Consider the following 27,531-nt stretch of genomic DNA (forward strand, 5'->3'; position numbering starts at 1 on the left):
CTACAGTTAATCTGGGAATTATAATGCATGTATCTGTAATGGGATGGTAAAAGCTGTGACCGGTGCATCACAGGGCAGGCACGCTAGGAAGAACTATTCTCCATGCATCCAGCAGCACAATAAAGAATGTCTCCCTTCTAAAACTTACAACAAAAGTATGAGAGGCTTCATTAAAGTACCGACTTGTATGGTAACAGGCTGAGGCCAGCACGCTGCAGATGAGGAAATGGTGGGCGCTGCGTGGCTATCTGCACCCTCTCCGCACGCCGGCTGCTGTTGTTGGAAAAGAAGCTCGTAATGCAAAACGAGCCGGCGGGGGCGGGGACGAGAGGCCCGGCGTCCCGCCTCGGCGCGGGGGGCACACGGTGTCACGCTATGCGGCCGTTGCCGCGGCCGCCCTCCGGCTCGCGGCCACGTGAGGCGCGGCACCGTCTCCCGCGTCCTCTTCTCTCGACACAAGATGGCCGCAACGGCGGCCGTTGGGGAAGGAGAGGGGAGCCGGGGAGGAGCGGCAGGCGGCGAGGCGGGGCCTCTGTAGTCTCGGCTCTCTGGGCTCCCCGCCGCCTCTCTATGGTCGGGCGGCCGCTCGCCGTTGGCGGTGCGGGCGGGCGCGGGCGGCGAGCGGCAGGGGGCGCTGTGGCCGCCGGCGCGGCGGCGATCATGCTCGGGGAGCCAGGCCCGGGCCGCGGCGCGGGGTGGTGGGAGCGGGCGGAGCCGAGGCCGGGGCTGCGAGGCGCGGGGAGTTGGTGCCCGGCGGGATGTTCCGCAAGGCGCGGAGAGTGAACGTGCGGAAGCGGAACGACTCGGAAGAGGAGGACGAGGAGCGCGACGAGGAGCCCGCTCAGGAGCCGACGGCGGCGGCCGGAGCGGGAGGGGAAGGGCCCGGCGAGGCCTCCATGGCGCTGACGGCGGGCCCTGGGCTCCTGCCGCTGCCTGCCGGCTGCGTGCCCCTCGCCCTGCCCGGCAGCCCCGCGGCCTTCGCCTGTGCCGCCAGTTACGGCGCGGCCCTCGGTTTGGGGCTGGGCTTGGTGGGAAGCGACAGGGCAGGCCTGGGGACTCTGCCGCCGCCTGCCCTCCTGCCCCCGCCGCCACCGCCGCAACAGGGCAACGGGTTGCCGGGGGCCGGGCGCCCCAAGGAGAAGAAGCGGCAGCGGGAGAACAAAGAGGTGCCACGGGCCAGCCTGCTCAGCTTCCAGGATGAAGAGGAGGGTGAGGCGGGGGGCTGCCTTTGGCTCGCTGCCTGGAAGGGTGGAAGGGACTCGGAACTGGGCAGCCTTCGGCGGGCCTCCGCTCGTATTCTGCACACCCCGCGTCCCGAGAGAGCTGGCACCCTCGTTTGGTTGTTGGGGTTTTTATTCAAGGCAGTCGGGCCTCCCCGTGTGACATGGGGGTTATGTAGGAGGGGGAGAGCCCTGAGGGCGCGGTACGGGGGGCCAGGGATGCGTGGTTAGGGAGTAAGAAGTCCATTGGCAGCCGCCTTCAGCCCCGCTCCCTTCCCGGGCGCGACCCGCCACCGGGTTGGTGTGCTCACAGCACCGGCGTAATGTCCCGCGGGTTTAATAGTTCCAGTTTAGCGGGGTGGATTGCCTCCGCTTCTGCATTGCCGATGCCTGACTCTTGGACTCATGTTGTGCTCACAGCACCTGGGTGGCTTGCTGGTCACGATATAGGGCTGACCGGGGTGTGTGCAGTAGGTTCTGTGCCGTTACAGCCCTCACAGCCTCCCCTAGAACCGACAGTGTTGGTTGAGGTAACTGCCGCTGGTGTTCACAGGTCAGGCTGCCTGTTTTCCTAGCAAATTCAATGTAAAGCCACTGGTGTTTTGTCACAGTGTTGGTTTATCTAGTCCTCCACAAATTTTATTAGATTAACTTTCACAAATAGTAGGAAAAGTAGTTTATCAGTTTCTGGACCTTAGCTTTTGGAAAAGTAGTATAGTTGTGTTTGGACAGTGCTTCAGCTAATAATTCTGCAGGTACTGCATACATGAATTGTTCCATTCACACTCAGATAATCTGATGGTAGGTAATAGTTATTATGTATTAAAATCATCAAGAAATACTCCTCAAACTCCAGTTCATTGCATCCCATTTCAAGGTGGAAAAAATGAGGAACTTGCTTTTGTTAAACATTTTGTCATCAAGAAAGTCAGTATGCATTTTGATTTTTCTTAGAAGGAGTTATGTTGCAGTCACTGGAACTTGGATTTTAAGACTAGTGTTTTGAAATCTTGACAGAAATACTGGAAACATGGAATTACTCTATAGACTTAACCTCCAAATACTTGTGGATTTCCTACATCAAGCTTTTAGTACTCTTTTTTTTTTCTGTACTATTTAGTTCTTTAACTTATCATATGTCTTTTCATATATTGTAGTGCTACAGGCATTTGAACTAAATAGTACAACCAAAACCAGCCATTCCCTTATTTCTTAGTTGTGTGTGTGTGTAGCTATGTGGAGATGCACAAAATGTTAGGGCTTCATGTTGCTTTCTTCCAAATTTGTGGTCATAGTGAAGAATTGGGTGAGTTTTGGCTGGTTAGTTGCTTCCTTTTTTACAAAATGTTTACTACAGTAAGAAGCAGGCCATGTGTGTACATTTTTGTGTAACTTCTGCCTTGCTTTTCTGTAGCTGTGCTCTAAGTGGGATGAATACACTCGAAAATGACCAAGGTAGACATGAGTCCACATGAAAGCATATGGGACTGGTTTTATGGCAAGAGTGCAAACATAAAGTTACATTAAGTTAGGTTGTTAGTGGCATTTCTTAAGTTCTAGGTACAAAATTAAGAGATTTAACAGGGAAATGTATTTCTTGGCAGGTCTAACATAATGTTTTCCAACTTCTCTTTTAAAGAAACTGAAGAAGTTTTTAAAGTGAAGAAGTCAAGTTACAGCAAAAAGATTGTAAAACAGTTGAAGAAAGAATACAAAGAAGATCTTGAAAAATCAAAAGTTAGAACAGAGGTCAATTCTCCGACAGATGGTAACTGCAAAGCTAAAAGTAATTTTTGTAATGGAAAAGATTTAATTATTGTAAATACATATTACCTGCTTTCAAGATGAATTGTTGGTCTTTTTAGAGGATTTAGCACAACTAGGGTAAAGTATGCATTAAATGTATCTGTTTTAACCTTACAAATGGTGGACCTTCATTTAAAAGCTGGACGTATTCATTTAACCTTACAGATAACACTACCAGATCCAGAAGGTAATCTGATTCTCACACGGAAATGAATGTAGAGGAATGAAACACTTGTCAGTAAACCTCTGTAGTTTCTATATGTGAGCACTGTTTGTGTCAGATTAATTTCTTCCTATTGAATTGGGAAGGAATTAAATTAGTTTAGGGTCATGTCTGGTGCTTGTCTGACAGGACGTGTCCCTGTAATGTGTGTTCTTGAAAAGGGAGATTGTTGGGGTTAGCAGGCTGGCGTTCTTTGTAATTAAGTAAATTATTCAACAGCTGCCTGTTTCAGAGCTTGGACCTTAGAGTAGACTTAAGATGACAGGATGAAAGTGTTGGAGCAGAAGGATCTTTGAACATCGTGCAGTCTTTCAGAGCTTGCAGCAGAGCCTGGGCATTCAGCCGTTAGGTTTTGAGTAAAGATTTTTTTGATAAAGGTTCCTTTTTGCATTAGTTTTTTATGTAGAGTAATAACATACAACACTATGAGCTCAAGTGAAGGCTTATGAGTGAAAGATTGCAGTGCTATAGCTGAAGTGTATGAGAGAACATGGTCCCATGCAGAAAATTGCCCTCTTTTAAGTTATTTAATTAGTCTTAAAAAAAATTCTTAAAATAGTTTTAAAAGACTTTGTCTGCATTATTAAAAAACCCCAAATTCTTTCTAATTATAGTCTTTTAAGTTGCCTGTGCAGTGGTATAGGGCAGGAGCAATACCAGAAATTACAGTTCCTTTGGCTAATGTTTGGGTGATCTGTGGAAACAGTGATCTTAATTCTTTTTTCTATCACAAAGATCTTTTAAAATAGTGCATTTTGCACATAGCTAGTGTGTGCTTGTTTTTTGTGTGTCTGTTTTGCCGTCTATGTAGTTGGTTTGATTATACTGCAAAGACCTAATTGCTGCTACTGAGTTGATAATCTGGATTCTCTAAGCAAATGCTGAAGTCTTAAAAACTCAGATATATGTAGCTTGGGTTGGATACCTGGATTTAGCATGCTTTTTTTTTTTTAACACAAAAATTGTACCTGCTGCCTATATCTGTATGGTACCCATCTAATGTAGGGTAATGTTGCACCCCACCCAAGAGGAAAATTAAATGGCTCTTTTGAAATGAGTATTCTTGTGGAAAGCTTTGGTGTAACACACGCAGTGCTTTCTAATTACATACAGAAGAGGCTGTGTGAAGGTTGCACATATGATCTTAATTATTGAGGTCCCTCACTTTTTAAATACTTGCCAGAGTGTGGAATGTTCAGTAGTTGTTCAGGTATTCACTTTCTCAGATTTTATTGTGAGAGGATGTTAGTGAAGAAGGCATGTTTTAATAGATTTCAGACAGTACAGTTATTGTTTAAGAATTTTGTTCAGTTTTTACTTTTGATTGTTAGATCTTAATAAAAATACTTCAAAATGATCTTCACGAAAGAGTAAAACATGGGCTTTGTTGTCTTAACAGTTGAACCACCGCTAGAAAAGACAGGACACATTAAGGATATAGGTCAAGAAGATGGGACTGCAAACAGTGAGCATGGTGAAGAAGAAATGGAAGTTGAAAGTGAGAAGGAAGAAGAAAAACCAAAAGCTGGTGGGGCTTTTTCAAGTGCACTATCATCACTGAATGTTCTCCGCCCAGGTTGGTAATTGTAATGTCTGATATGTTAACAAATGCTTTAGCCAAAGTTTACAACAGGCTAATTTATTTGAGAGATTACCAATCACTTTCCAGTACTGTATCTAGCATCTGAAAATTCAGGAAACTGCTGTTGTCCAAAGCTGTTCAGTTTTACAAGCCTTGTGACAGCAAATGTTTTACTTCACCTTAATGTCAAAACCAGAAAGTTTTTGTCTCAAAGTGATGAAAAGCTGTAAGAAAATCTAGATTTGGACTAGGTGACAGCATGAATTTTAACTGCTTTCAATTAAAATCCTGTCTTGAGCTTGAATGCCTCACCCTGCAGACCTTTAACTATCTCAAATGTTTTCCTGTCTCATTCTATGTAATGAGTCAGACCCTTAGGCCAAAGAAATCAGTCTGAGAAAGTATTTTTGAAACAACTAGCTTTCTCATTGATAGCTAACTTGTAGTAGCCTGCTCCCCAAATAGAAGATGAATGTCCTGAGTCCACAGACTTGGCCACGTTTTTAAGAGAAAAAGAATTTCCTAGTTGACTCCCAAATAATTTTTCCATCTAGGGATAATTGCAAAGTGATGCAATGTGTATGTTGTTGCATCTCTAAAGATACCACTGGCCTGAGTGTAGTATGTTGTGCCAAGTAAAAAGAGAACCTGAAATTTAACCTTTTGTGCATGCCTAATCAAAGTAGTGGTAAAAGCTATTCATGTTTTGAAAAATTCATTTGGGGGACCATTCTTTTTATTACTTCTGTAAGTTGCATTAATTTTGTGCGAGAGACTTCAGGTTTTTTAATGAGGTCTGCTTTTCATGTTCCCCCTCAGTTGTACAGTCTTCTCCGTATTAGCTTTGGCTTGATGTCTTCTTAATCTCTGAGCTCTTGTCTTCTGTTTAAATGTCTGATGGTTTTTGTTCTCCTAAAATAAAAGAGTTGGGTGCAATATCAGGGCAAGAAGTGACACGGTCAAGAACCTTGTGTCCTTTCTCTCTTTGCAATGGTCAGCTCCTGTAAAAGACTACTTCTTTAGAAAGGTTTCCCTTAGGAGCATCAGAGTCCTGCTCTTACAACACATGAGCTGCTGAAAGCAGACGGACTTTTTGGGAAAGATCCTAGCTTTGAGGGGTTTTTGTCAGAAAGTTTGCCTGTGCAGCTTAGAAACTGCTTGCAAATGTTACTGTGAGTTTGGAATTTTTTTTCTCTCACTTTTTTTTTCTGTTTGCAAAGATGATTTGGTAGGGTAGTAAGAAGTTGCAATGCTTGTTTTGTTGCAGTGGTTGTTTAACAGTGCAAACGTTTATCTGTAGGAGAAATTCCAGATGCTGCTTTTATTCATGCCGCTAGAAAAAAGCGTCAAATGGCTCGTGAACTCGGAGACTTTACCCCTGTTGACAGTGAACCAGGTAAAAGCCGCCTTGTTCGAGAAGATGAAAATGATGCCAGTGATGACGAAGATGATGACGAGAAGAGGAGGATAGTTTTTACAGTGAAGGAAAAATCCCAAAGGCAAAAGATTGCTGAGGAAATAGGTAAAAACTTTTTAGAACAACAGCTGATAAATGTTCATGTTGGTTTCACTGCAGGTTCTCTCATGCAATATTTTTAAACATGTTTTTGAAACAGGTACGATTCTGGAGCTGTATTCCATTTCTGAGGAGAATTACTGCATAGTGGAATATGTGTATAACATTTTGTGTGCTTAGAAGCACACAACTCTACTGAATCTGCTAGAAACTTACACTAAGGCTTAATTATTACTGTTCTTGAACTTTGTTTTTTAGGAAGTATATAGTTGTGAAAAGAAAAATGTTAGTTCTTTGGCATAGCATTCTTGCTGACAAGCAGGTAAAATCACCTTTTGGAAAAGGAGAATTAGTGAGACAAGATTTTACCATTAAAAGGTTTTACCATTAGTCAGTTGCAAATTTACCCATTAGTCAATTGCAATTGGATTTTTTAAGTGGAGCCTCTGTGGTTATAATTCACAGGCTAATGGTCTTAATTCCTGGTGAAGAAGCAATGAGAACGCACTGAAATGTTCCCACTGAAGCGTGGACTCAGGTTTTTGAGCTCATGGCCCTTACTTGGAATACATTATCTTCTTTTTGTTACCTGTTTTACTCGTATTAAGGTATTGAGGGGAGTGATGATGAAGCACTGGTGGCAGGGGAGCAAGATGAAGAACTCAGTAGATGGGAGCAAGAACAGATACGGAAAGGAATCAACATACCTCAGGCATGTATTTACTTGTTACCTCCTTTTGATTTGTTTCTGTGTATATTGACTAAATCTGTTACAAACTTGAGTATGACTGTTTCATCTGAGAAATTTGATGTGTAGTTTAACGATATTCTTTTAAAATGCACCTCTTGTATATCTCTGGTATTCAGTGGTATCTGTTCCATTGGCCTCTCTGGGTTGGGTAGATACTGATTGATTGTGACTGTTAACCAGCATTTATTTGCAGCCTTAAACCAGAGCTAGAATAGTGCCACTTTGAAGAGACCTTGTTCATCATTGGGTTTATAGAGTCTATGTAAACAGTGTGTTGTTTCTGTGTCTTGTGTTGCAGTGTAGAGTTGGAAATTATAGCAGTTTGTACTATGTGTTGCCTGTGCATTCATAGTGATAACTTCACTTGCTTGAAGATGACAGTGGTGTGTTTTTAAGAAAAAAAAAAAAGCAAACCCAGCATTTCAGCACAATCACAACAAAACACACTTACTTTAAAAACCTACGTCATTCAATAGTCTTAGCAAAATTTAGCCTAGTCTGAAATGCTTGGTTGTTATAAAAGTTAGACTGGTTAAATTTGACATTTAGTAACTTGTTAGCATAAATATTAAAATGATAATGATGCCATGAGTTTGTCCATTTAATAAAGTGCTTCTGAGGTAACTTGATTCTTCATCCTCGAGTGTTCAAGATTCTACACTTAAATCCACTTGATAATTACATCTTGTAAATGTACTTGCCTACATTTTTCATGTTCTAACATTTGAGATGTGAAAGAAAAATGAAAAAGTTTCTCCATTCTAATGTAGTACAATTGTTTCCCCTTCTATTAGGTTCAGCCAAATCAGCCTGCTGAAGTGAACAATCTGTACTACCAGAACACTTACCAGACACTATCTTATGGTTCATCATATGGCATTCCATACACTTACGCTGCGTATGGATCATCAGAAACCAAGTCTCAAAAAACAGATAATACAGTTCCTTTCAAAACTCCCAGTAATGAGATGACTCCTGTTACTATTGATTTGGTAAAGAAACAGCTTAAAGACAGGTAGGACAGACCATCTTTTTAGACTTAAAGACCTGTCCCCTAGCTTTCTGTTCCTCAGGCATCTTTTAGTCTCGGTGAGCAAACAGAGTTTCATCGCTGGAAAAGTACTGACTGGCACATCCATTAAAAGATAAAATTAAAAGGCAAACAAAAAAAAGCGCAAAGTGAAGATGACACTGACACTTTGTTCGAAAATCTCCTTGGATTGCTTCTCTGGAAGTGAAACTTTAAATATGAGGCCATTGATCTTGTTGAAGACAGGTCTGAGTTGCGTCTTCTGGACACTGCACAGTCTTATAGCCAAGAATTGAAAGGCCAGTGAGGTGTTTGGTTTATAAAGTTGCATTCTTTTAAACCATGAATCAGATTTTTCCCTTTAAGTAGACACAGAATTTAAATTCCAGTGTGTACAGGGTTTTGTTGGTTTAAACGCTGTAATCTACTTGTCAGGTACGCAAAAGGTCCTACTGAGTCAACAACCGAATTGCAGTGAGAAATCATTTGTAATGAACAGCTTACACTTTATATGCCTTCAAAATTGGTTTGTATGCCCCTTGTAGTGTTAGAGCCTTTGACAGTAGATCAAGTTAGAGGAACAAGACTGCTTTGTGTAAGCTGTAGTTCTTCATGCCATCTCCCTCAGCCCCCCATAAAACCTTTCCTCTCAGTTTTAGTTTAGGCCCAGCCTTGCACTATTCTTTGCTATCAACCTTCTGTAAAACATTTGTGGGAGGGTGCTGTGCAATGCGCTCAGTGTAGCATAGCAAATTAATTTGAACCATTAGTTTTGCTGTTTATTTAGAGAGGTGAGAAAGAGACAAATCAGAGTATGTCTTTTCAGTATTTCCCATGTATAGACGTGGTACTTGCACTATCTGTTTAATATCTCAACAGTCTGAAATATACAGACTTTTGGATGTAAATTTGTTATTTATCCATTGCCCTTCAGGTTGGACTCTATGAAAGAATTGCACAAAGCTAATCGGCAGCAATACGAGAAGCATCAGCAAAGCCAAGAGGACTCTACCAAGGCAATTGAAAGATTAGAAGGGTCTTCTGGGGGTATTGGTGAACAGTATAAGTTTTTGCAAGAAATGCGAGGGTATGTCCAAGACTTGCTTGAGTGTTTCAGTGAAAAGGTAAGGATGCAAAAACATTCATCTTTTTAAAAAAAAAAAATGATAGGGACTGTTTAGTACATGCCAAACACCACATCTCCCTCTGTTTTCAAAAAGAGAAGTCCCCTGAGAACATATTCTTCTAAAGGTTTGCTTATTCAAGACTTGAAAAGATAATTTTTCATCATGCTGAGTTATCAGGAACACCTCTTTCACAGTCAGTGTAAGAGCTTACTGACTTTAGATTGCCTAAAAATGTTTTTAGATTATAGATCTTCAGGTTTTTGGTAGATTTGGCATTTCAACTTCACTCAGATGCTGCTTTTCATTTGTGTTGAGTATCAGGTTAACAAAAGCGAGGGCTGAATTACAACATTGTTAGTTTTTTTTCTTTACAAACACAGTAACAAAGACTTGCATTTTGTGTGTTGTTATGAACTTCCTGATAGGCAGTTTCACATGCTTGTTCTTGCTGTAGTGTGTGAAGGAGAAAAATTCTAAAAGCAGTGTAGCTGTCTGAAGACACCCAGACTTAAAAATACACTTCTTTCATGTGATGTGATACTGTTGTATATGGCAAACTTGAAAACTTAATCTTTCTTTCTTTCTCATGTTGTTCATTATTCTTTGATTGTAAATATGGCAGGAGCTCCTCTGTGTGTGTATGTGTGTGTGTATGTATACGTATATATATAAGAAAACCTTTATATATATATTACACACACAGAGGAGCTATAAATTCAATTTGCAATACATATACTATTTCTTCATTGTCTTCTGACTTGAATACTACAGCGTAATATCTTCTCAATACATCAACTGTGAGAAATCCGTGCTTCCCTCCCTAGCGTGTTAGGTCTGGGAGGGGAATATAAAAGTATTCTGGTTACTAGTTGGATAGACATTAATTGTGCAGCATTAGTGGTATTGGGATAGTCCTATCTTCAGTCCTGTAAGCTGAAGAATAGCTATGTTATGAACAAACACAGAAAGTGTGGACCAGTTAATTTACCCAGCTAATCGATTAGTTACTGTAGATGTTATTCACTGAAGAAGCATTATTCCTGAGTCTGTATTGATATGAGAGATAGTAAAGGTACTTTCCTGTGAAGATCTATCAGTGCTGGTTTCCCAGATACCTAAATTCCTGCTTAAAGATAACTTTTTATATTCTTTCTCTGAGATAATTAATATTTCAGAAGACAGTTAAATACTTGTGTATCTATTTAGCATTTGCTTTCTAAAGACTTCTTTTCAAATTTCTTTTGTGTTGGCTGTAAGACATATCTGGAGGTCCTCTATGATAGTCCATGTTCTCTTGTTCAGATATTTTCTTTGAGCAAATGTTTTAGAATGCACCATTTTGAATATAACCCAAGCTATTTAGTTTCTTAGATTTTGTATAAACCAGGAAATCTTACTGTTAAGTACCAGTGTAACAGTTCCAGTTCAGATTGCAGGAAGGCTATTGACCTGTCCAGCTTTGATAGTAAATAAGACAATTCCAGCTATTATACAGCAAACTAGCTGCTGATAATTTAATAGGCTTGTTAAAGTTGCTTTCTTACAATATGCCTTTTCTTTCCTGGTACTTGGTCTTTTATCGATTCTATACATTGACACCTTCCTCCCCCTCCCCATACCCCACCTTCTGCAAGTCTGTTGAACTTCTAAGATGTGATTTTTATCATCTCATGCTTCTTAGGGACATTCACAAAATTTTACTGGTTTTGCTTGGAGGCTGCTGCAGTACCTGTATGTGGAATTAATTTCAAAATTAATAAATGACATGGACAGTTTAGTGGGAGCATTTTCTTTGTTATGATGTCCTATATATTCCTGAGTTCTTTGGGCAGATAGCCTGTTTTAGAATTCAGTATTTTCAGCAAGACAAAAGTACTATCAAATTCAAAAAGAATACCCCACGAGACACTACAACATTTTCTAAAGAAGAGGGGGGAGAGGACAAAATAAAGTAATAAAATCAGTATCAGTTTTCATTTAAATGAAACAACCAAGTGTAGCAGAATAGGAAATTCTTTTTCTCTTTTGAGCATAGAGGTAAATTATCTTCAGGGGTTTTTTTTGTAGAACCTGTGGCCCTGACTACTTACTATTTAAAGTGTGTGTGTTTATAATATATAATGTATGTAGCTATTATTATAAGATACTTAAACATGTAAATTGTGCATCCATATGTGTAACAGTATTATGTATGTTTATGTTTGTGTATTTACACATATACATACATGATACATCCTAAATATGTACAAAGCTAGATCCTTCCCTGTCCTTTCAAATACGATGTTTTGATCCTTTCTCTTTATTTCATTAGGACTAGTCATGGTTATTAGTCAAATTCACATTTGATACTGATCTGAATGAGAAAGTAATTTGCTGAGGAAGCACTAATATGCACACAGTATACTTGTGCAGTCCAAAACAGTCCATTCCTCTAGAGTTTTCTTATGTGTCTCTTGACTGTTTCAGAGAAGAAAATACATCATCATAAATTAGACTTTCTTCCCTCTGCTATCTGATTTCTGCACCTGTTCAACCCTTTGTGACTGCCAACTAAGCAAAACCATTTTGTCTGTATCTTGTTTTGAAGATATTCTGAATGTTAGAAACCCTCTGCTATTGGGAAGGTGCGGTGGAGAGTATAATAAGGCAGTTATTACGCATATTTCAGAAACAAGCAGTAGAAATGTCAAATCCTTGATAGAGTGGGGTTTTTTTTCGCCCCAATAAATAAGACCAATGGAGTGGAAGGTGCTTGCATGACTTCCTTCACAAGCAATTACCATCAAAATTACGCGTTTTGGGAAGGATAGAAAGTGACAACAGTGCCTTTACATTTTGAGTGTAGGATTGTGCAAGGGATACAGAAAGATTACATTGTTATAAGTGTCTCTGACAACACAGTGAAATGAACTGTTATTTTACCTGCAAAAGCACATTATCAAAACCGTGTGTCAGAGAAGAAGACTGTAGGTTAAAATTATCCTTGGCATGTAAAAGTTCAGAGCGCTTTCTACTTTTCCTCTTACGCTGTTCACAGTGAAAGTGAAGGGAAAAAAACTCCCAAACCACTGAATTGAAGATTGACTAAACCACAAAGAATGAGGGCTGTAACTTTATAGCAGTCACTTATCAAGCACAGTATTGATTATAGAGGGATAAAGGTTTCTTAAGTCTCTTGTGTTTTAAGTGGGAAATATTTGGAGTGTATTCATACTCTAAATACACAGCTGTTTTGGATTTTTTTTTTTAATCCTGAGGCAATTACAGAAAGAACCTGTAGAGATACTGAAAATTTTTTATTTAACTTTTCAATTTTAGAATTCCCTTTACACACTTAAGCTAAATTTTGTATGGTAAACTTCAGAAAAAACAGTGATTTTTTTTTTTAATTATTATTTCTATTTTTTAAATTGTCTTAAATTCTGAATATACAGCTCGAATGCTGGGATATTCCCTCCTGCTGCTTCTCTCTACTCTGTTTTCCCCAAAAGAAAATCATATATATTTTGAGTTGATGCAAAATTGCTTTCATTTTGCTCCCTGTAGCCCAGTTTATGCTACAAAGAGCAAATACTTCTTTTCCTTTAGTATCTCCTCTGACGTGTGTGTCATTCCTGGGAAGCTGAAATGGCCATGTAGTTATAATCTCAGTATCTTATATTTTACTGCAAAAGGTTCTTCAGTAGCTGCTGAGTCACATTACAAATTATGTTGGGAAACATTTTCTGATTTTATCTTTTGGTTTGAAAAAAAACCACAACAAACCCAATCTAAATCCTGGATGATAGGCAGCAGTGAAAGGATTGAACTAAAAGGTTGGAAGACCGTACTAAGTTTATGTCTTTGAGGTAAGGAGGATATGACTTAAGTTTTCATATAAAAAGGACTTCCCTTTCCAAATTAAGAGATTGTGAAAAGTTCTGGTTTGTGTTTGAATATTTATAATAATCACATTTTATCACGTCCTAGGAAATTATTTTTTGCAAAAGTGAGCAGTGAATTTGCTATTTAATGCCAGGAAATTCCTAGTTGTTATAACGTCATCTGTTTTTGTTATATAGTTGCTGCTGAAACTTAGACCACTTAAAAATGTGGCAGGTCTGATCCATCTTAAGTCTGCATCTTTCAAAGGTTTAAAAGCTTTAAGCTTAACTCAGAAGAACTGTGCAATTTTCATTTGATGATAGGCTAGAGTTTTTATTTTAGTGATGTGAGCTACATAACATGCTTATACAGTGCTTTATTTTAATAGTAATATTTCAGCATATGGTAGGAAGAGTTATAGCAGAACAGTACCTCCTGGCTTCAGGAAGTTAGGTGCATGCTTTGATGGTTTTTTTCATTGTATTACAGTCAGGTTTTTTTTCTCATTAAATTATAGAATGCTATCACATTCTTGTTTAAAGGCAGAGAGGAAACAGTGAAGTCTAAGGATTGTAAGCACTGTACTACATTACATAACACATTTGATAGAGAAAACAAGGGTACATGAAATAACTTTTCACACTCTCTCAAATGACTTTCTTAACTGTGTAGTCTCATTCAGTCGACAGATGATACTTTCAGGATGTTCTGACTGTGGTTGAAAGCTGTCAGTGTTATTAAATGCATGCATTTTCTTCACATTGAGATACATACCGGTCCAAATCATACAAATGGGTAAAAGGAAACACTTCGTGCTGTTAGAAGTACAGTGACAGCATGATGCTTCGGAATAGTATGGTATCCCAGAAGCCAAGCACTTGAAGGATTTGGTATTACGGAGTGTGTTGTATTTTTACAGGTGCCTCTGATTAACGAACTTGAGTCCGCAATGCACCAGCTGTACAAACAGCGAGCTTCCCGCCTTGTCCAAAGACGACAAGATGATATTAAAGATGAATCTTCGGAGTTTTCAAGCCATTCAAGTCAGTCCATCTTGAAGGTTTTTATTATTCATTAAACACCCTTGTTTACTTAGTATGGCTTAATTTAAATGTGAATGTTTAAAGTATGACTGTCTTAAAGTTTGTCTTTACTCTTGAGATAGGTGGCAGCAAAGCAACTTTAGATGAAAGTTCTCTAATCTGTTTTGTTTTCAACTCAGAGCCACTCTAACTTCATCTTTCCTTTTTGTTGCTCTTAACTATATTTTCTCTTTCCTAGCACTGAAAATATATGCATGGTGGCAGTGGTAATAGTGGTAGCATGTGACTCCCAGTTTTCTTCTTTGTCGGGATCTTTTTCTTTTTTTTCTTTTTAACTTTCTTCAATGTATGATGTCCTGTAACATCTGTAGTTAACTCTGCACAAAGCCATGAAGCACTGGGCTAGAACTGATTTCTGTCCAATGCTCTGTTTTGTAGGCAGCATTTTAGTTCAGACAGTTAACCAGTAAAACTAAAGAAGTGGAAGAGACTGATGCCATTGTTAAAAATCAGACAAATATAAAGTGACTATGTATAAAAGGCAAATTAAAATTAGCCAGTTAAAACACATGCTTACTGTGGGTGTGTGTATGAGTGATTCTCATTGAGTTTTCTGGTGCTAATTCTCTTCAGGATGTAAAACTCTACAAAAGCATAAATGTTAACTTGGATGGAAATATATGTTGCTTGGAAGAGATTTTATTCAACAGATTAAACAATAGGCAATATGCTAATAGTAGTTGTCTTTCTGCATTGGAGAGCTTCCCATTTTTTTAAAATGGCTTTCTTATCTGTCCTGAAATCCTATACTAAAAGCCGTTTCCTATTCTGTCACAATGTGTCCAGAGATGGATTATTTTTTTAATACCACTAGATAGAACTTACTTTGGGTGATAACACAGGAGGGCATCAGGGTTGGTCATGCCTTTACCAAGTGGTTAGCATACATATTCCCTTTAGGACTTTATTTGAAGCCCCAGGCATCACATGTAGGCCTCACAGTTTTACCAGGAAGGTGCTGTAGTAAGAACTAGAAACCTAATATACTAGAAACAGATTTGCTAAAAGAAGCTTATTTTAGACTGGAATGATGAGGTGGGAATCGTTGGCATTGTCAAGGCTGGCTTTTAAAGAGAGATCTTATTTATTATCTGGGAGTCTTGAGAACGAATTTCACCGTGTCTAGAAATAGTTGAGTTCTGTCCTTCAAATTGTCACAGAAACTAGGAATTTATGCCCGCCTTTGATTTGATGTGTTGTGGACATAGACAATCTGCTTTTCTTTCATACAATGTCAGAACACTAAAAGACTAATAGTGAATTTAAGTTTTTCTGCCAGCTTTTGCTTTACTTCTACATAAAGGCAAATAGCTCAAATTCAAGTAACATATTTTTTAAATTGAACAAATGGTAGCTTCATCTATGTGTTAAGGTTCTTAGTATTTCTGGTATAGAGCTGGGATACTAACACAGATCATCATTAATATTTTCATTGATGGATTTGTTAGTAGGTTTAGCTAGAACGTGTAAATTTACTGTTGAAATTTGGGTAAACTTTTTTAAAAATTTTGATACTGATATTTTAGTGGGTAGACTTGAGCACTGACTAACATTTAGTCCACTTTTAAAAATTTACCTGAAAAGGATGAACTGGAAACACTTGTGGGTCTGCCTGCTGGTTTCTGATGGACTTCACTGGTTAGTTGTGTTGTTTTCTACCGTCAGGAGCGTCTATAATGAATCTGAGCTTAAAAACAGGAGGGAAGATTATTTATTTTCCTGTAGATTTTAATGTTTTCTGAACCTTAGACAATTTAAAGGATATAAACTTAGGAAACACTGTGACTACAACTCTGCAATACCATTTGTTTCTACGCTGATCGCTCTGCCTTTCTCTTTGTTCGTCTCCTTTTCAAAAGATACATGGGGAATGTGTTTTATGTAAGGAGCACTTTTTGTCTTGGCACTTTAAGCAACTTCTGTTAAAACTGTTGACTTCTGTATAGTCGAGCCCTGTTGTGAGAGGGCTCACAACAGAAGAGTGAATTGTGGTGAAAACCATTTTGACATTTAAGTGGAGATTTTTCCAAATTCCACTGCTTCCTCTTTTAACCTCCACACTGGCAAATTCAGGCTTCTGGGTGCATCTTTTTGAAAACTTCAACTTTCTACTTCAAATGACGCTTAGTTTAAAGTAGGTAAAAGGCTCTTAATGAAACTGCCTACAACACATTTATATAATCTCAGATAAGCATTTTAATTTTCATCCATGTAATTTTACAGATAAAGCACTGATGGCACCAAATCTTGAGTCTTTTGGACGAGACAGAGTGATCTATCAAGAACAAGTAAAGCGTCGGACTGCAGAGAGAGAGGCTAGAAGGTAGAGTACTGAGATTTCTTGTCCGTTAGAGGTCTTTGGCTGCTTGCTCAATATAATCGTCCTGTGTGACATATTAATGCAATGCTTGTCTCTTGCAAAGGAAAGAAAAAGCTTAAGCTGAGTGAGCAGGGATATTCTTCTGCATTACAGCTTATGCACAGATGGACAAAACAAGGCACCATTACATGCTACTGATTTAAAACCACTAAAAGAAAGCGTAATACTCTCATTCCCTATCTATATGGTGTCTGCTGGCTTCTCTTCCTTCTGAGACAGCAATGTAGTGGAATGTTTAAGGCGGTGAGATGATAAAAGTCAACGTCCATTTCCTTGCAGTAAAGTTTATGGCAAGCTTAGGTGGGCCTATTCATTGCATAGGGGAGAAAAAAGTAATAACTGGGTTATACTACTAATCCTTTGCAGAGCTCGTCGTAGACAAGCAAGAGAGCAAACTGGGAAGATGGCAGATCACCTTGAAGGCCTTTCCAGTGATGATGAGGAAACTTCAACAGATATTACAAACTTCAACATGGAGCGAGGTTAGAAAACCTACTGTTACCTTCTCATTTGGAGCTGAAGTACAATTATAATCCTCTCTAAACAGAATTTAATCAAATTAGAAGTAATGTGGAGAAGAGAAGCAGCAAGGATCACAAATATAATATTGCTTGTGTTGTATGTGGGGAGGAATTAATCAATTTTGGACTTTTCAGCTAGGAGGTCGATGTTAACCCTTCATAGTATGGGAGCTAGAGTCTATGAAATGAAGTGATAAGTTAGCTTTAAAGTAGCCAAGTCACAAGTCAGTGCTGCAGGTGGTTATGGAGACCCAAAGTATGAACAGATTAAAAAAGCAATTAGATGAACCATCTAGGAGTTGAATCCTTCAGAAGTGCAAACTTCTGAAGTTTCTACACCTTTAGTTGCTGCTTTATCAAAATATTGTATACAGGGAGAGCTTTGATAAACAAAGCAACTGTTTACAGTTGTTAGTTGCTCTAATTAACTTTGCTAAGTTAAATTATATAGATGAAAAAAATCAGTTTAATTGCTTTTTGTAATTCGGCACTTATATGTGTACAAAAGCCTCTTGTAGGAGTTGCATCAGATTCTGAGTAAGCATAGTATTTCTAACCCATTTTTGTCATTCATAGCTCTCATGTCAGGCCAAAATGAGCAGTGAGCTGTGGAACAGAGGGATGTACTTTGGAACTGCTAACTTTATTTGTAGCATCTGTTCTTGACCCCAATGTGAAAAGTATGTTTATATGCCATATTCTCAGGTTCCCATGGCCCAGGCTCTACCTGCTCTGTATACTAGCTACGTTAGTTGTATATAAGTTACTACTGTAACTAAACATTTATGGCTGCAGCAAAAATGATTAAAATGTAAGTAACTCTGAGAAGTAGAAAAGATGAAGGGAAAACAATAAATAGAGAAAAAGACTTGGATTGCGTAGAATACCAGTGCTATAATACCAAAAAAAAATGCAAGGAAGGTACAAAGGGATTGTAATGGCTGCCCGGTGCTAACAACAGTGTTACCTTCAGCAGTTTAGTCTGGTGTCTGCCAGCACCTGCTCTATCTGAAGGACTGATTTAAGTTAGCTTGTCTGAGATGCTCTCCTGTATTTGTATTTGTGTTTGTGTTTGGATGAGGAAAGTTGTAAAGTAATTTGGTTTGGAAGGGATCTGGAGGTGGACTGTTCCAAACTCCCAGAGTGAGGCCAACTTTGAAGTTAGATCCATACTGAATGTAGCTTGATGTATCATCAGTCCAATGTTTGGTAACTGAAGGCATGAAATGTTTAAAGCAAGACCTGTAATAAAATGACCTGTGATAAAACAGTGTCAGACAGTGCTCATGTGCTTATGTTTTTCTTACTTTGTATATTTGAGGCGGAATTAACTATTAAAGATGATGGCTTTTTGGGTTTATTTATGGGAATTAACCTATACCAGTTAGAATCAAAGTCCATCTTGAAAGAGGTACTATAGGAAATGGATGATCAATTTATTTTCTTTTTCTTCTTCACCAGATCGTATATTGAAAGAATCCAGCAAAGTTTTTGAAGATGTTTTGGAAAGCTTTTACTCAATTGATTGCATTAAGTCACAGTTTGAAGCTTGGCGCTCAAAGTACTTTGCTTCTTATAAAGATGCTTATATCGGCCTCTGTTTACCGAAGCTGTTTAACCCTTTAATCAGACTTCAGCTGCTTATCTGGACTCCTTTGGAGGTAAGGTCCTCTGCAAGCAATTTCTACATGAGCCTCCATATAGTGGTTCTTTCACACTTCCGCAAAGCAAAAGTAAATTGCACCTTTGTCATATGCTTCTCATAAATGCACGTTCTAAGCTTGAAGTTTAAAATGGGCACCTCTCTTGGGGTGAAGCTTCTCAGGGGATTGTTGTCCTCTATTCACTGCAGGCCAGAGTTCAGTTCAGCACATGCTGTTAGCTTCTCAGTGAGTGGTGCAGACCAAGAAGACAAACAGCTTCTTAAGTAATACATTTATGTTTTAAAATACTGAAGAGAAAATTGTGATTCTAGAGGTGTTGTTTCTCCAGAAGTGGAACTAAGAAGGCTCTTTCTATGTTGATTTGCAACCTAAGTCTCTACATTATACATCATTCTTTCTATCACCTACATGTTCATACCCTCCAGAACTCCGGCTGGCAATTTGCCAGTCTTCCTCATACTACTCATTGCCCAGATAATAGATAGGGAACATGGGAAAAGCAGGATAACATTTTTGCAGCCCAGTGTCCTGGCACATATTCATCATCCAGCCTGCATATGTGTTCTGACATGAGTAGCCATCAGGACAAACAACTCAGGTAGCTTTTGACTCCCATTCTGTTCTTCCTGACAGTGAAAACTCTTAAGATATTTCTGCTGCAATCGGGTGCTTATATTCATAGTGCTGGTAGGAAGTTAATTTTTTCTGCCATGTTGGCTTTTACTGGGGAATTGGAGTGGGTCAGGGCACAGAGCGAATGCAATTGCATAAGCTTCGATTTGAGTTTTAAGTGAAACTAGGCTAATAAAGCAGATTGTCTTTTTCCCTTTCAAAAATCAGCTCATTTACAGCAGATGTCCACAGATGTGTCAGCCTGTCTCAAAAATGACTGAATCTCATCCTGTCTTTACAGAAGTGTTTGGTTTTTCTTAACTGCTGAGAGAATATTTGGTAGCAGAGGATCTTCTGTCACCTCTGGTCTGATTGCAGAGGAAGGGAATGCTTTTTGTTTAGAGAACATTCAAAGTATTTCATTTGAATAAACAAGGGAAAAATCTATCAAAAGTGTCTTCGTTAAATCTGAAACTTTTTCTACATTCTCTCTTCCCCTCTACTTCTGTGTGAGTTCTTAGGCTGGCAAAATAAAGTTCAAGTTAGAGACATAATTCAGAATTCTCAGAAAATGCTCATTTTCACTACTCTATGTTACTGGTCTTGTTAAGAATTTTGTTCTTAGAAAAATTACTAGGCATTCATAAAAACAGATTTGTAATCCAGAAGCATAATTTTATAAAGCAGCACAAATGAACTGATTGTGTGGTTGTGCAGTCAATAGGTTCATTTGCCTGAATTAAGGAAAATTGACCTTGCTGCCCATCTTCTCTCAGGTTTCTATTGGGTTGAGTTATTCAGAGACAACTGCCCTGTGATGGCATCCCTGGCAGTGTGCAGGGCAAAGAGGCAGAGCATTTGCTTCGTTTCTTGGGAATTGTGCTTGCTTGTGCTTCTGAAGGAAGAGAGGCAGGGCAGCAGAAACATGTGAAGTAATTTGCCAGATGAAGAAACTGTTTGATTTGCCACTATAAATATATATGTTTATATATTTGTGCCTCTCTTATTATTTCTGGTGCAGATGAGTACCTGACATGTAGACAAAAAGTTCTACGTTTCTGAGTTGTTACTGTGCTCAATTGCTGCTTATCCTACTTAACACACTTGGTTTTAAAGTAGATTTGCTCTGATTTGTGAATGTTACATAGTTGCATATATAATACTTATTTCTACTGTTTTAAATGTGTTGATTTCAAATCTCTGTTTAGTCATCTAACCTCAATTTTATTTTTTTAGGGCAAGTGTCGAGATTTTGAGACTATGCTGTGGTTTGAATCGTTGCTCTTTTATGGCTGTGAAGAACAGGAGCAAGTGAAAGATGATGCTGATATTTCACTATTGCCTACCATCGTAGAGAGAGTTGTTCTTCCTAAACTAACAGGTATAGTCTTGGAAAGAAAACAGAAGAAAAGGAGAGTGCATGGAAGCTGATGCTTGTTTGTGCTTTCAGATTTTAGTGTTTTGTAATGGATTGCCTGACTATCTTAGTACCTGTATTTGAGTGTTTGCAAAGCGGAGTATTTTTTTTAATCTCTTACAGTGATTTCTGAAAATATATGGGATCCTTTTTCTACAACACAAACATCTAGAATGGTAGCAATTGTACAGAAACTAGTAGATGGATATCCTTCAGTGGTGAATGCAGAAAATAAAAATACACAAGTGAGTTGTTTGTTATTAAATGTCTTGCGTAAGTTAAGAAATTTGAATATATTTTGAATACATTGTATTGGAGAACACAGCATATGCTTAGTGAGGAGCAAATAGGAGAATTTTGGAGGGTCAAATATAGTGATAAATTTGAAGAAGGAACTCAGTGGAGTCTCCCCAAGATAGATGCTAGAGATAAAAAGAGATAGCAAATCTACTAAGACATGTTGGCCTGTGTTTTTGCTGTAAGGGTCAGATACTTTTTCCTTTTTAGATCTTTATGGCCTTTTCAAGTGCCTTGTCTTGAAATGTGATTGTTTTACTTATCTTGTATGAATACAAGAACTGATGTCATGAGTGTAGTTGCTGTAGCTAATGCAGTATATGCATTGCCTTTGGAATAACGGGAGAAAGGTTTAAGTGACTTCACATATGCCAATTGTATAGCCAACCTTAGCCATAAAGTAATTCCATTGACTTCAGTCTTTATTAAGTGTGTCATATTTCAGATCTGTCAATTACTGTAGGCTTCTCTAAGACTATACTTGCATGTGCACTTAAGTATGTATGCCTTTTACTGCTAGGGTCACAAATGTTCTTTGTTACTTTGCACATTAAATTCTTGAGTGGTTAACTATTAAGCACTGCTCTGGACACTTTTTTAATGAAAAAAAATTATCTATTTCAGATGCTTTTAAAGGCATTGTTGCTAAGAATGAGGAGAACACTAGATGATGATGTATTCATGCCCTTATATCCAAAAAAGTAAGTTTACATTCGACTATGGTGTTAGAGCTTTTATTAGTAAGTCGATGTCTTCCGTCTGTAGTTAATAGGGCTTTTTTCCCCCAGTATGGTTCACTGGCAGGATGCAGGAGACCGTTCGTTGTCGTGCTGTGAGGATTTAGCAAAGACAAGCAGGATAGAAGGGAATATTTATAGAAATAAACTATGTGTGGGAAGGATGAAGCCAGCAAACTCCAGACAGAGGTGGTCTTGGTTGCTCATTAAAGAAATCTCTTACTTTCCAGCATCTTAGAAAACAAGAACTCTGGTCCATATTTGTTTTTCCAGCGTCAGTTTTGGTCCTCTGTTAAGGTAAGTCAGTAAATACATCCGGTAAACCTTTGGTGTAGACAGTGTAACAATAAAATCCTCTTCAAATTTACGGAGAACGGTAGATGGAAGTTGCTTTAACTTTCTTTGAAAGAAATCTAAGTTAGGATTCTTAGTCTTTGATAATGTACTGTGCTTTCTTCAAAAGACTTACAAGTGAAAGTACCATCATTTTAGCTTGTACGTTGTAGGTTTACTTAGCGTACACAACCCAGTTTTTTTTAATGTCCTTCTGCTTGTCAGGATAAAATACATTGCTGTTACTTCACTTAGGTGGGAATAAGAGAGCTTGGTTTGGTTTTGGTTTTTTTATGTATAGTGTCAGGATCTTCATGAAAGAACTTGGCCCCTTTTGGAAAGCCCACTGCTACTTGTAAAGTAGAAAAGCATTTGTAATCTTGGTTTATTTAAATGACAAAGAGTATGAAAGAAGAAGTCTCTGTGTGTAAAATGCTCAATATAGAGTTTGCAAAGGTCTATAGGTAGCTGTGACTGTTGTGGTTTATTTCCAATAAAAAGCTGTCTAGAAAAATAACTCCCGACTAAACAGGGAGTTAAAGTACGAGACCCATGTTGATTGAACTGCTATCCCCACAATCACACAAACGGAACTCTTATCTGGAATTTTCTATTTAAATTGTGGCAGTGAGAGAGGCTGTATCCTGAATAGGTTTGCAATCACTTTGTTTACTTAAAATATTTGGCACTGAATTTTTTCACCTTGAAATAAAAGTCAGCTTCTTAATTGTTGTCAAGAGGAAAAAATGCACGAAGCTAATGGATTCAAATGCCGCTGTTAAAATTGAAACAGATAGCTTATTTAGGGCTCCCGTCTCTTAAAATAATTAAATCGTCTGTGTCTGGCAATATCTTTCAAGGCTTGGGCAGTTTAGAAGTGTGCATGCTGTTACCACTGTTTTATTTTAGGGAAGCATTAAAAATACATCTCTCTTGCGCCAGCAAGTCAGTTATAGCATCACAGACAAGCAGAAATAGAAGCTGGGAGGCAGGCGCTCCTTTACCGTGTGCTGACGATCTGCATCGACAGTAACCTGCTGCCTGCACTCGTTTGTACAAGGCTGGCAGCAATTCTCCACAGGCCCTACGCCAACGGGCAATAACAGCCCTACAGCTGGCTCAGCCAGCACTGCCCCGTGACGCTCTCTTGTGTCACTCTGCCTTGGAGAGTACACTGACAGCATAGTTGAGGATTTCATTGACAAAGGGGGCTGTCAGTTTGCCCCTGTATAGCATGTGCTAGGCCCTGCTTGGTTTGACATTCGCATCAGGTTTTGGGAACAAGATGGCTTAAAATTAATTCTTTTTTTGTTTTTTTTTTCTGATTCCTTGGGCAAAACATGAGCAAAGTGGAGGCAGTGGTAGTGGTCGTATGAGAATTCGTAACACTCTAGGCTAGTACTTTATGGATTCTGAACAGTTTTAAAGCTAACAGCTTATTTCCACTACTTACCTTGGTCACACTGTTGCATTTGAAGAGGCTCTAGAGTATTTGATCAACTTTCTGGTTTCAGTACGTCTTAAAATACTTATTTTCCCTGTGTTGTATTTTCAGTTATTAGGAAACTTTCTCCAGTGGTATGGAATCCTTTCAAACAAAACTCTCCAGGAGCTGTCAATAGATGGTCTGCTAAATAGATACATTCTTATGGCTTTTCAAAACTCTGAGTATGGAGAAGACAGCATTAAGAAAGCTCAAAGTGTAAGTAAAATCAAACAATGCTTGTAATTCATAGATTTCAACTGAAGGGAAAATGTAGCTAACACTCGATTACCTATGAAATCTTGACCTTGATATCTCAAAGTTGTAATGGCAGTTAAAAATAGATGTATTTTTATTTTAACATACAAACTAAAGAAAGAACCTTCTCTGGCTCATACATGTAGATGATTTAGGTAAAGGGTAAGTTTCAATGGTTTACTGCTTGGATTTTGGATATTATGGTTTTTTTGGTAGACTTCTCACTGTGTCGCTCAGTTGGGCCTTGTCACTCCAGACTTCACAAATAATGTTAAATAGCTTTTAAAATGTTATGTTGTGTTTAACTTTGTTTTTTCCTGTTATGTCTAGGTAATTGCTTGCTTTCCTAAACAGTGGTTCGCTAATCTAAAAGGAGACAAGACCATTTCTCAGCTAGAAAACTTCTGTAGATACCTTGTTCATCTGGCTGATACAATTTATAGAAACAGCATTGGTTGCTCTGATGTAGAAAAGAGAAATGCAAGGTAACTTACTTTGAGTTAATGTAGTTGCAGTCTTTGTGTTTTGTGTTATTATGCTAGTGCACGTAAATATCACCATACTGCTGCATGTCCTTTGAAACTTTAATTTCAAAAGTCTTGACAAAACTGAAAAAGTGTGGGCTGGATGGTCAGACAGTGAGGTGGATTGTTAACTGGTTGAAGGGAAGAAGAGAGAAAGTTGTGATCAATGGGGAAAGGTCTAGTCGGAGGCCTGTGTCCAGTGGAGTCCCTCAGGGGTCAGTGCTGGGACCAGTACTGTTCAATATATTCATTAATGATCTTGATGAGGGAACAGAGGGCACTGTCAGCAAGTTTGCTGATGACACTGAACTGGGGGGAGTGGCTGACACACCAGAAGGCTGTGCTGCCATTCAATGAGACCTGGACAGGCTGGAGAGTTGGGCAGGGAGAAATGTAATGAAATTCAACAATGGCAACGTTCCCAGTCTTGCATCTGAGAAAGAATAACCCCATGTACCAGTACAGGTTGGGGAATGAACTGTTAGAGAGTAATGTAGGGGAAAGGGACCTGGGGGTCTTGGTGACAGCAGGATGAGCATGAGCCAGTAATGTGCCCTCATGGCAAAGAAGGCCAGTGGCATCGTGGGGGTGTATTAGAAGAGCTGTGGGCAGTAGGTCAAGAGAGGTTCTCCTCTCCCTGTACTCTGCCCTCTGACCACAGCTGGAATATTGTGTCTAGTTCAAGAAGGACAGGGAGCTGATGGAAAGGCTTCAGTGCAGGGCCACAAGGGTGATGGAGTGGAGAATCTCCCTTATGATGAAAGGCTGAGGGAGCTGGGGCTCTTCAGCTTGGAGAAGAGGAGACTGAGGGGTGACCTCATTAATGTTTACAAATATGTAAAGAGCGGGTGTCAGGAGGATGGAGCCAGGCTCTTCTCAGTGATGTCCAATCATAAGACAAGGGGCAATGGGTACAAGCTAGAACACAATACAAGGAAGAATTTATTCACTGTGGGGGTGAGGGAGCACTGGAATGCGCTGCCCAGATGGGTTGTTGAGTCTCCTTTTCTGGGGACATTCAAAACCCACCTGGATGAGTTCCCATGTGATATACTCTAGGTCACCCTGCCCTGGCAGGGGGGTTTGGACTAGATGATCTTTCAAAGTCTCTTCCAGCCTTTGAGATTTTGTGATATGTCATGGTAGATGTGGACATTTTTAAGATGCCTGAAAAGCAAATGCTGGGAAAGTTTAAACATTCATAATACTTTCACATAATATATTAATAAAACAATCATGCTACTGCTTAGTATTACTGATTCTGGCAAATTCTGTTGCTCCTGGGTTTGGACTGTTCCACTTGTGAGAGGGTTGCCAGTTCCTGCATAATGGCTTCTAAATTACAAACATGCTTTTGTATACAGTACAAAAGTTCTGATTGTATTTACTCAACCAACTAGATGAACCTGTTTTTCCCTAGATGGAAGGGTCATTTTACTTGTATCTGATAACCAGCAGAATTAAAAGTTACTACGCCAAGGTGCATGAATGTCGCTGCTGGACAAGTAACCTCAAATGCCATGGGTGTATTGTTTTAAGCAACAATAAACTTAAAAACCAAATTGCTGCATTAATAGGTGGGAATATAACAAGACTGGAAGGTCATTTATTCCTGTGCTGTTGCATGAGGAGGAGAGGTTTCAAGGTCAATAGTTCTGTTGTTCTGCAGACCTGAAACTTGGAAAGACAAACCTTCTTGCTTACCTGCATTAGTCATTCTTGATAGTTGAACCTGCTGGAGCCATTGTTGAGTTACTCTTCAATTATTGAGGCTCTCCAGGGGATGAAATCCTTCTCCTTTTTTGATCTTATGTGTAGCACTGAAACATAAGAGACAGAAATTTCCCTGAAACTGTAGTGGAAAAATCTTCTTTAAGAGGCCGGCTTTTTTTTCTGGTGTCAAATATTTTTTTTCTAATTACCACGTCAGTTATTAGACACTTTTCTGTCTTTACACCACAGACAAAATTGACTCTATGAATCATGCCGTTTTCCAAGAACACTGAGCTTTGTGCCACACTTGGTTGGGCTCAAACAACTTTCAGGTTATGCCTCAGAATTCTGTGTCTAAACTATTAATGTCATGTACCCATTTGATTTTCCCCCACGATTCAAATTCAAAGTAGACTTGTTACTTCCTCCTTTCTAAAACCAAAAGTGCCTTGCCCAGCAGCATACTGGAATTGAAGTGAAGGAGTTGAGAGAGAATCCGGTAGAGATTAAACATTCTGTCTTTTGATATCCTGTTTCTAAATTTGAAGTAAACCAACTGAAATGGTAACACGGTAAAGCTTTGGAAGAGCAACATCCAATTAATCCTTTTTTTCATAGTGAGTTGTAATTTAATTTCTATCTTCTGTCCAGTTTAATTTCCCTGATATATAACAAAGCTGTTGCTGTTGCCCCCATTAAGTAGATAAGTCTGCTGCAGAAATCCAATCTTCTTCAGTTATAAAAAGAACTGTCTTTTCATAGAAAACTTAGTACAGTTGTTTGAAAGAAAAATGCATTTGTTTTTGCTGAGAGGAGAGCATATCTTTACCTATGTCTGTTGGTGCTAGTTTTTCAAATGTTGGGTACTTTTTCACAAATCAGCTACGTTCACTTTTAAGATTAATTTTGAACTTCTGGTATTTTTTGTGGTCTAAATTCCACATCCGTCCTCCTGGCAAGTTACCAAAATTGTTCTTGGCAGCTGAAGAAATAAAAATCCTCTTAGCACTTTGTTCACTCTTAGCTTCCTTCATGGCCCTGAACTGTGGTATAGTTCATGGGTGGCAAGCCCCTTACCTTTCTAAGGCTTTAAAGCATTAAAGCCTACTTGCTGCCTTGATTTGTTTTGTTTTTTGGCTTCAACGTTGGTTACCAAGAGAGTTGTGACTCATTCCACTGTACCATAAGTAACCCAAGACTTTTTCTTGAGATTAGACTGCATCTACCGTTAAACCATATTGTGTGATTAATTCCTACTTCCAAAATAATTTTTTTCCATTTCAGCACAAGCTGATAACCACGTTACTTTATCAGATGAAGCAAGTTGAGAAGATGATGTGACACTATCTGAAAGTGATTTGCTGTATGGA

The 27,531-nt window shown here is 39.1% G+C and overlaps 1 protein-coding gene across 3 annotated transcripts in view; it reads left to right on the top strand.

Moving 5' to 3' along the window:
- The first annotated feature begins 656 nt into the window (after positions 1 to 656).
- PAXBP1 (PAX3 and PAX7 binding protein 1) overlaps positions 657 to 27,531 on the top strand; it is a 28,449-nt gene continuing 1,574 nt past the window's right edge. Inside the window, exons 1-17 of one of the 3 annotated variants that reach the window (XM_062001857.1) lie at positions 657 to 1,209; positions 2,860 to 3,006; positions 4,649 to 4,825; positions 6,132 to 6,353; positions 6,956 to 7,059; positions 7,893 to 8,113; positions 9,063 to 9,252; positions 14,039 to 14,162; positions 16,446 to 16,545; positions 16,969 to 17,084; positions 18,585 to 18,784; positions 20,636 to 20,780; positions 20,940 to 21,061; positions 21,738 to 21,814; positions 22,081 to 22,147; positions 23,739 to 23,885; positions 24,255 to 24,409. In XM_062001857.1, coding sequence (XP_061857841.1) covers positions 759 to 1,209; positions 2,860 to 3,006; positions 4,649 to 4,825; positions 6,132 to 6,353; positions 6,956 to 7,059; positions 7,893 to 8,113; positions 9,063 to 9,252; positions 14,039 to 14,162; positions 16,446 to 16,545; positions 16,969 to 17,084; positions 18,585 to 18,784; positions 20,636 to 20,780; positions 20,940 to 21,061; positions 21,738 to 21,814; positions 22,081 to 22,147; positions 23,739 to 23,885; positions 24,255 to 24,409 — 2,765 coding nt within the window. In that variant the 5' untranslated portion in view covers positions 657 to 758. Of the gene's footprint in view, positions 1,210 to 2,859; positions 3,007 to 4,648; positions 4,826 to 6,131; positions 6,354 to 6,955; positions 7,060 to 7,892; positions 8,114 to 9,062; positions 9,253 to 14,038; positions 14,163 to 16,445; positions 16,546 to 16,968; positions 17,085 to 18,584; positions 18,785 to 20,635; positions 20,781 to 20,939; positions 21,062 to 21,737; positions 21,815 to 22,080; positions 22,148 to 23,738; positions 23,886 to 24,254; positions 24,410 to 27,531 lie in introns of those variants that run through there. The other 2 variants (XM_062001864.1, XM_062001870.1) reach the window with 2 other exon arrangements.

Source organism: Colius striatus, chromosome 1 (assembly GCF_028858725.1).
Source record: "Colius striatus isolate bColStr4 chromosome 1, bColStr4.1.hap1, whole genome shotgun sequence".
Taxonomy (NCBI): Eukaryota; Metazoa; Chordata; class Aves; order Coliiformes; family Coliidae; genus Colius; species Colius striatus.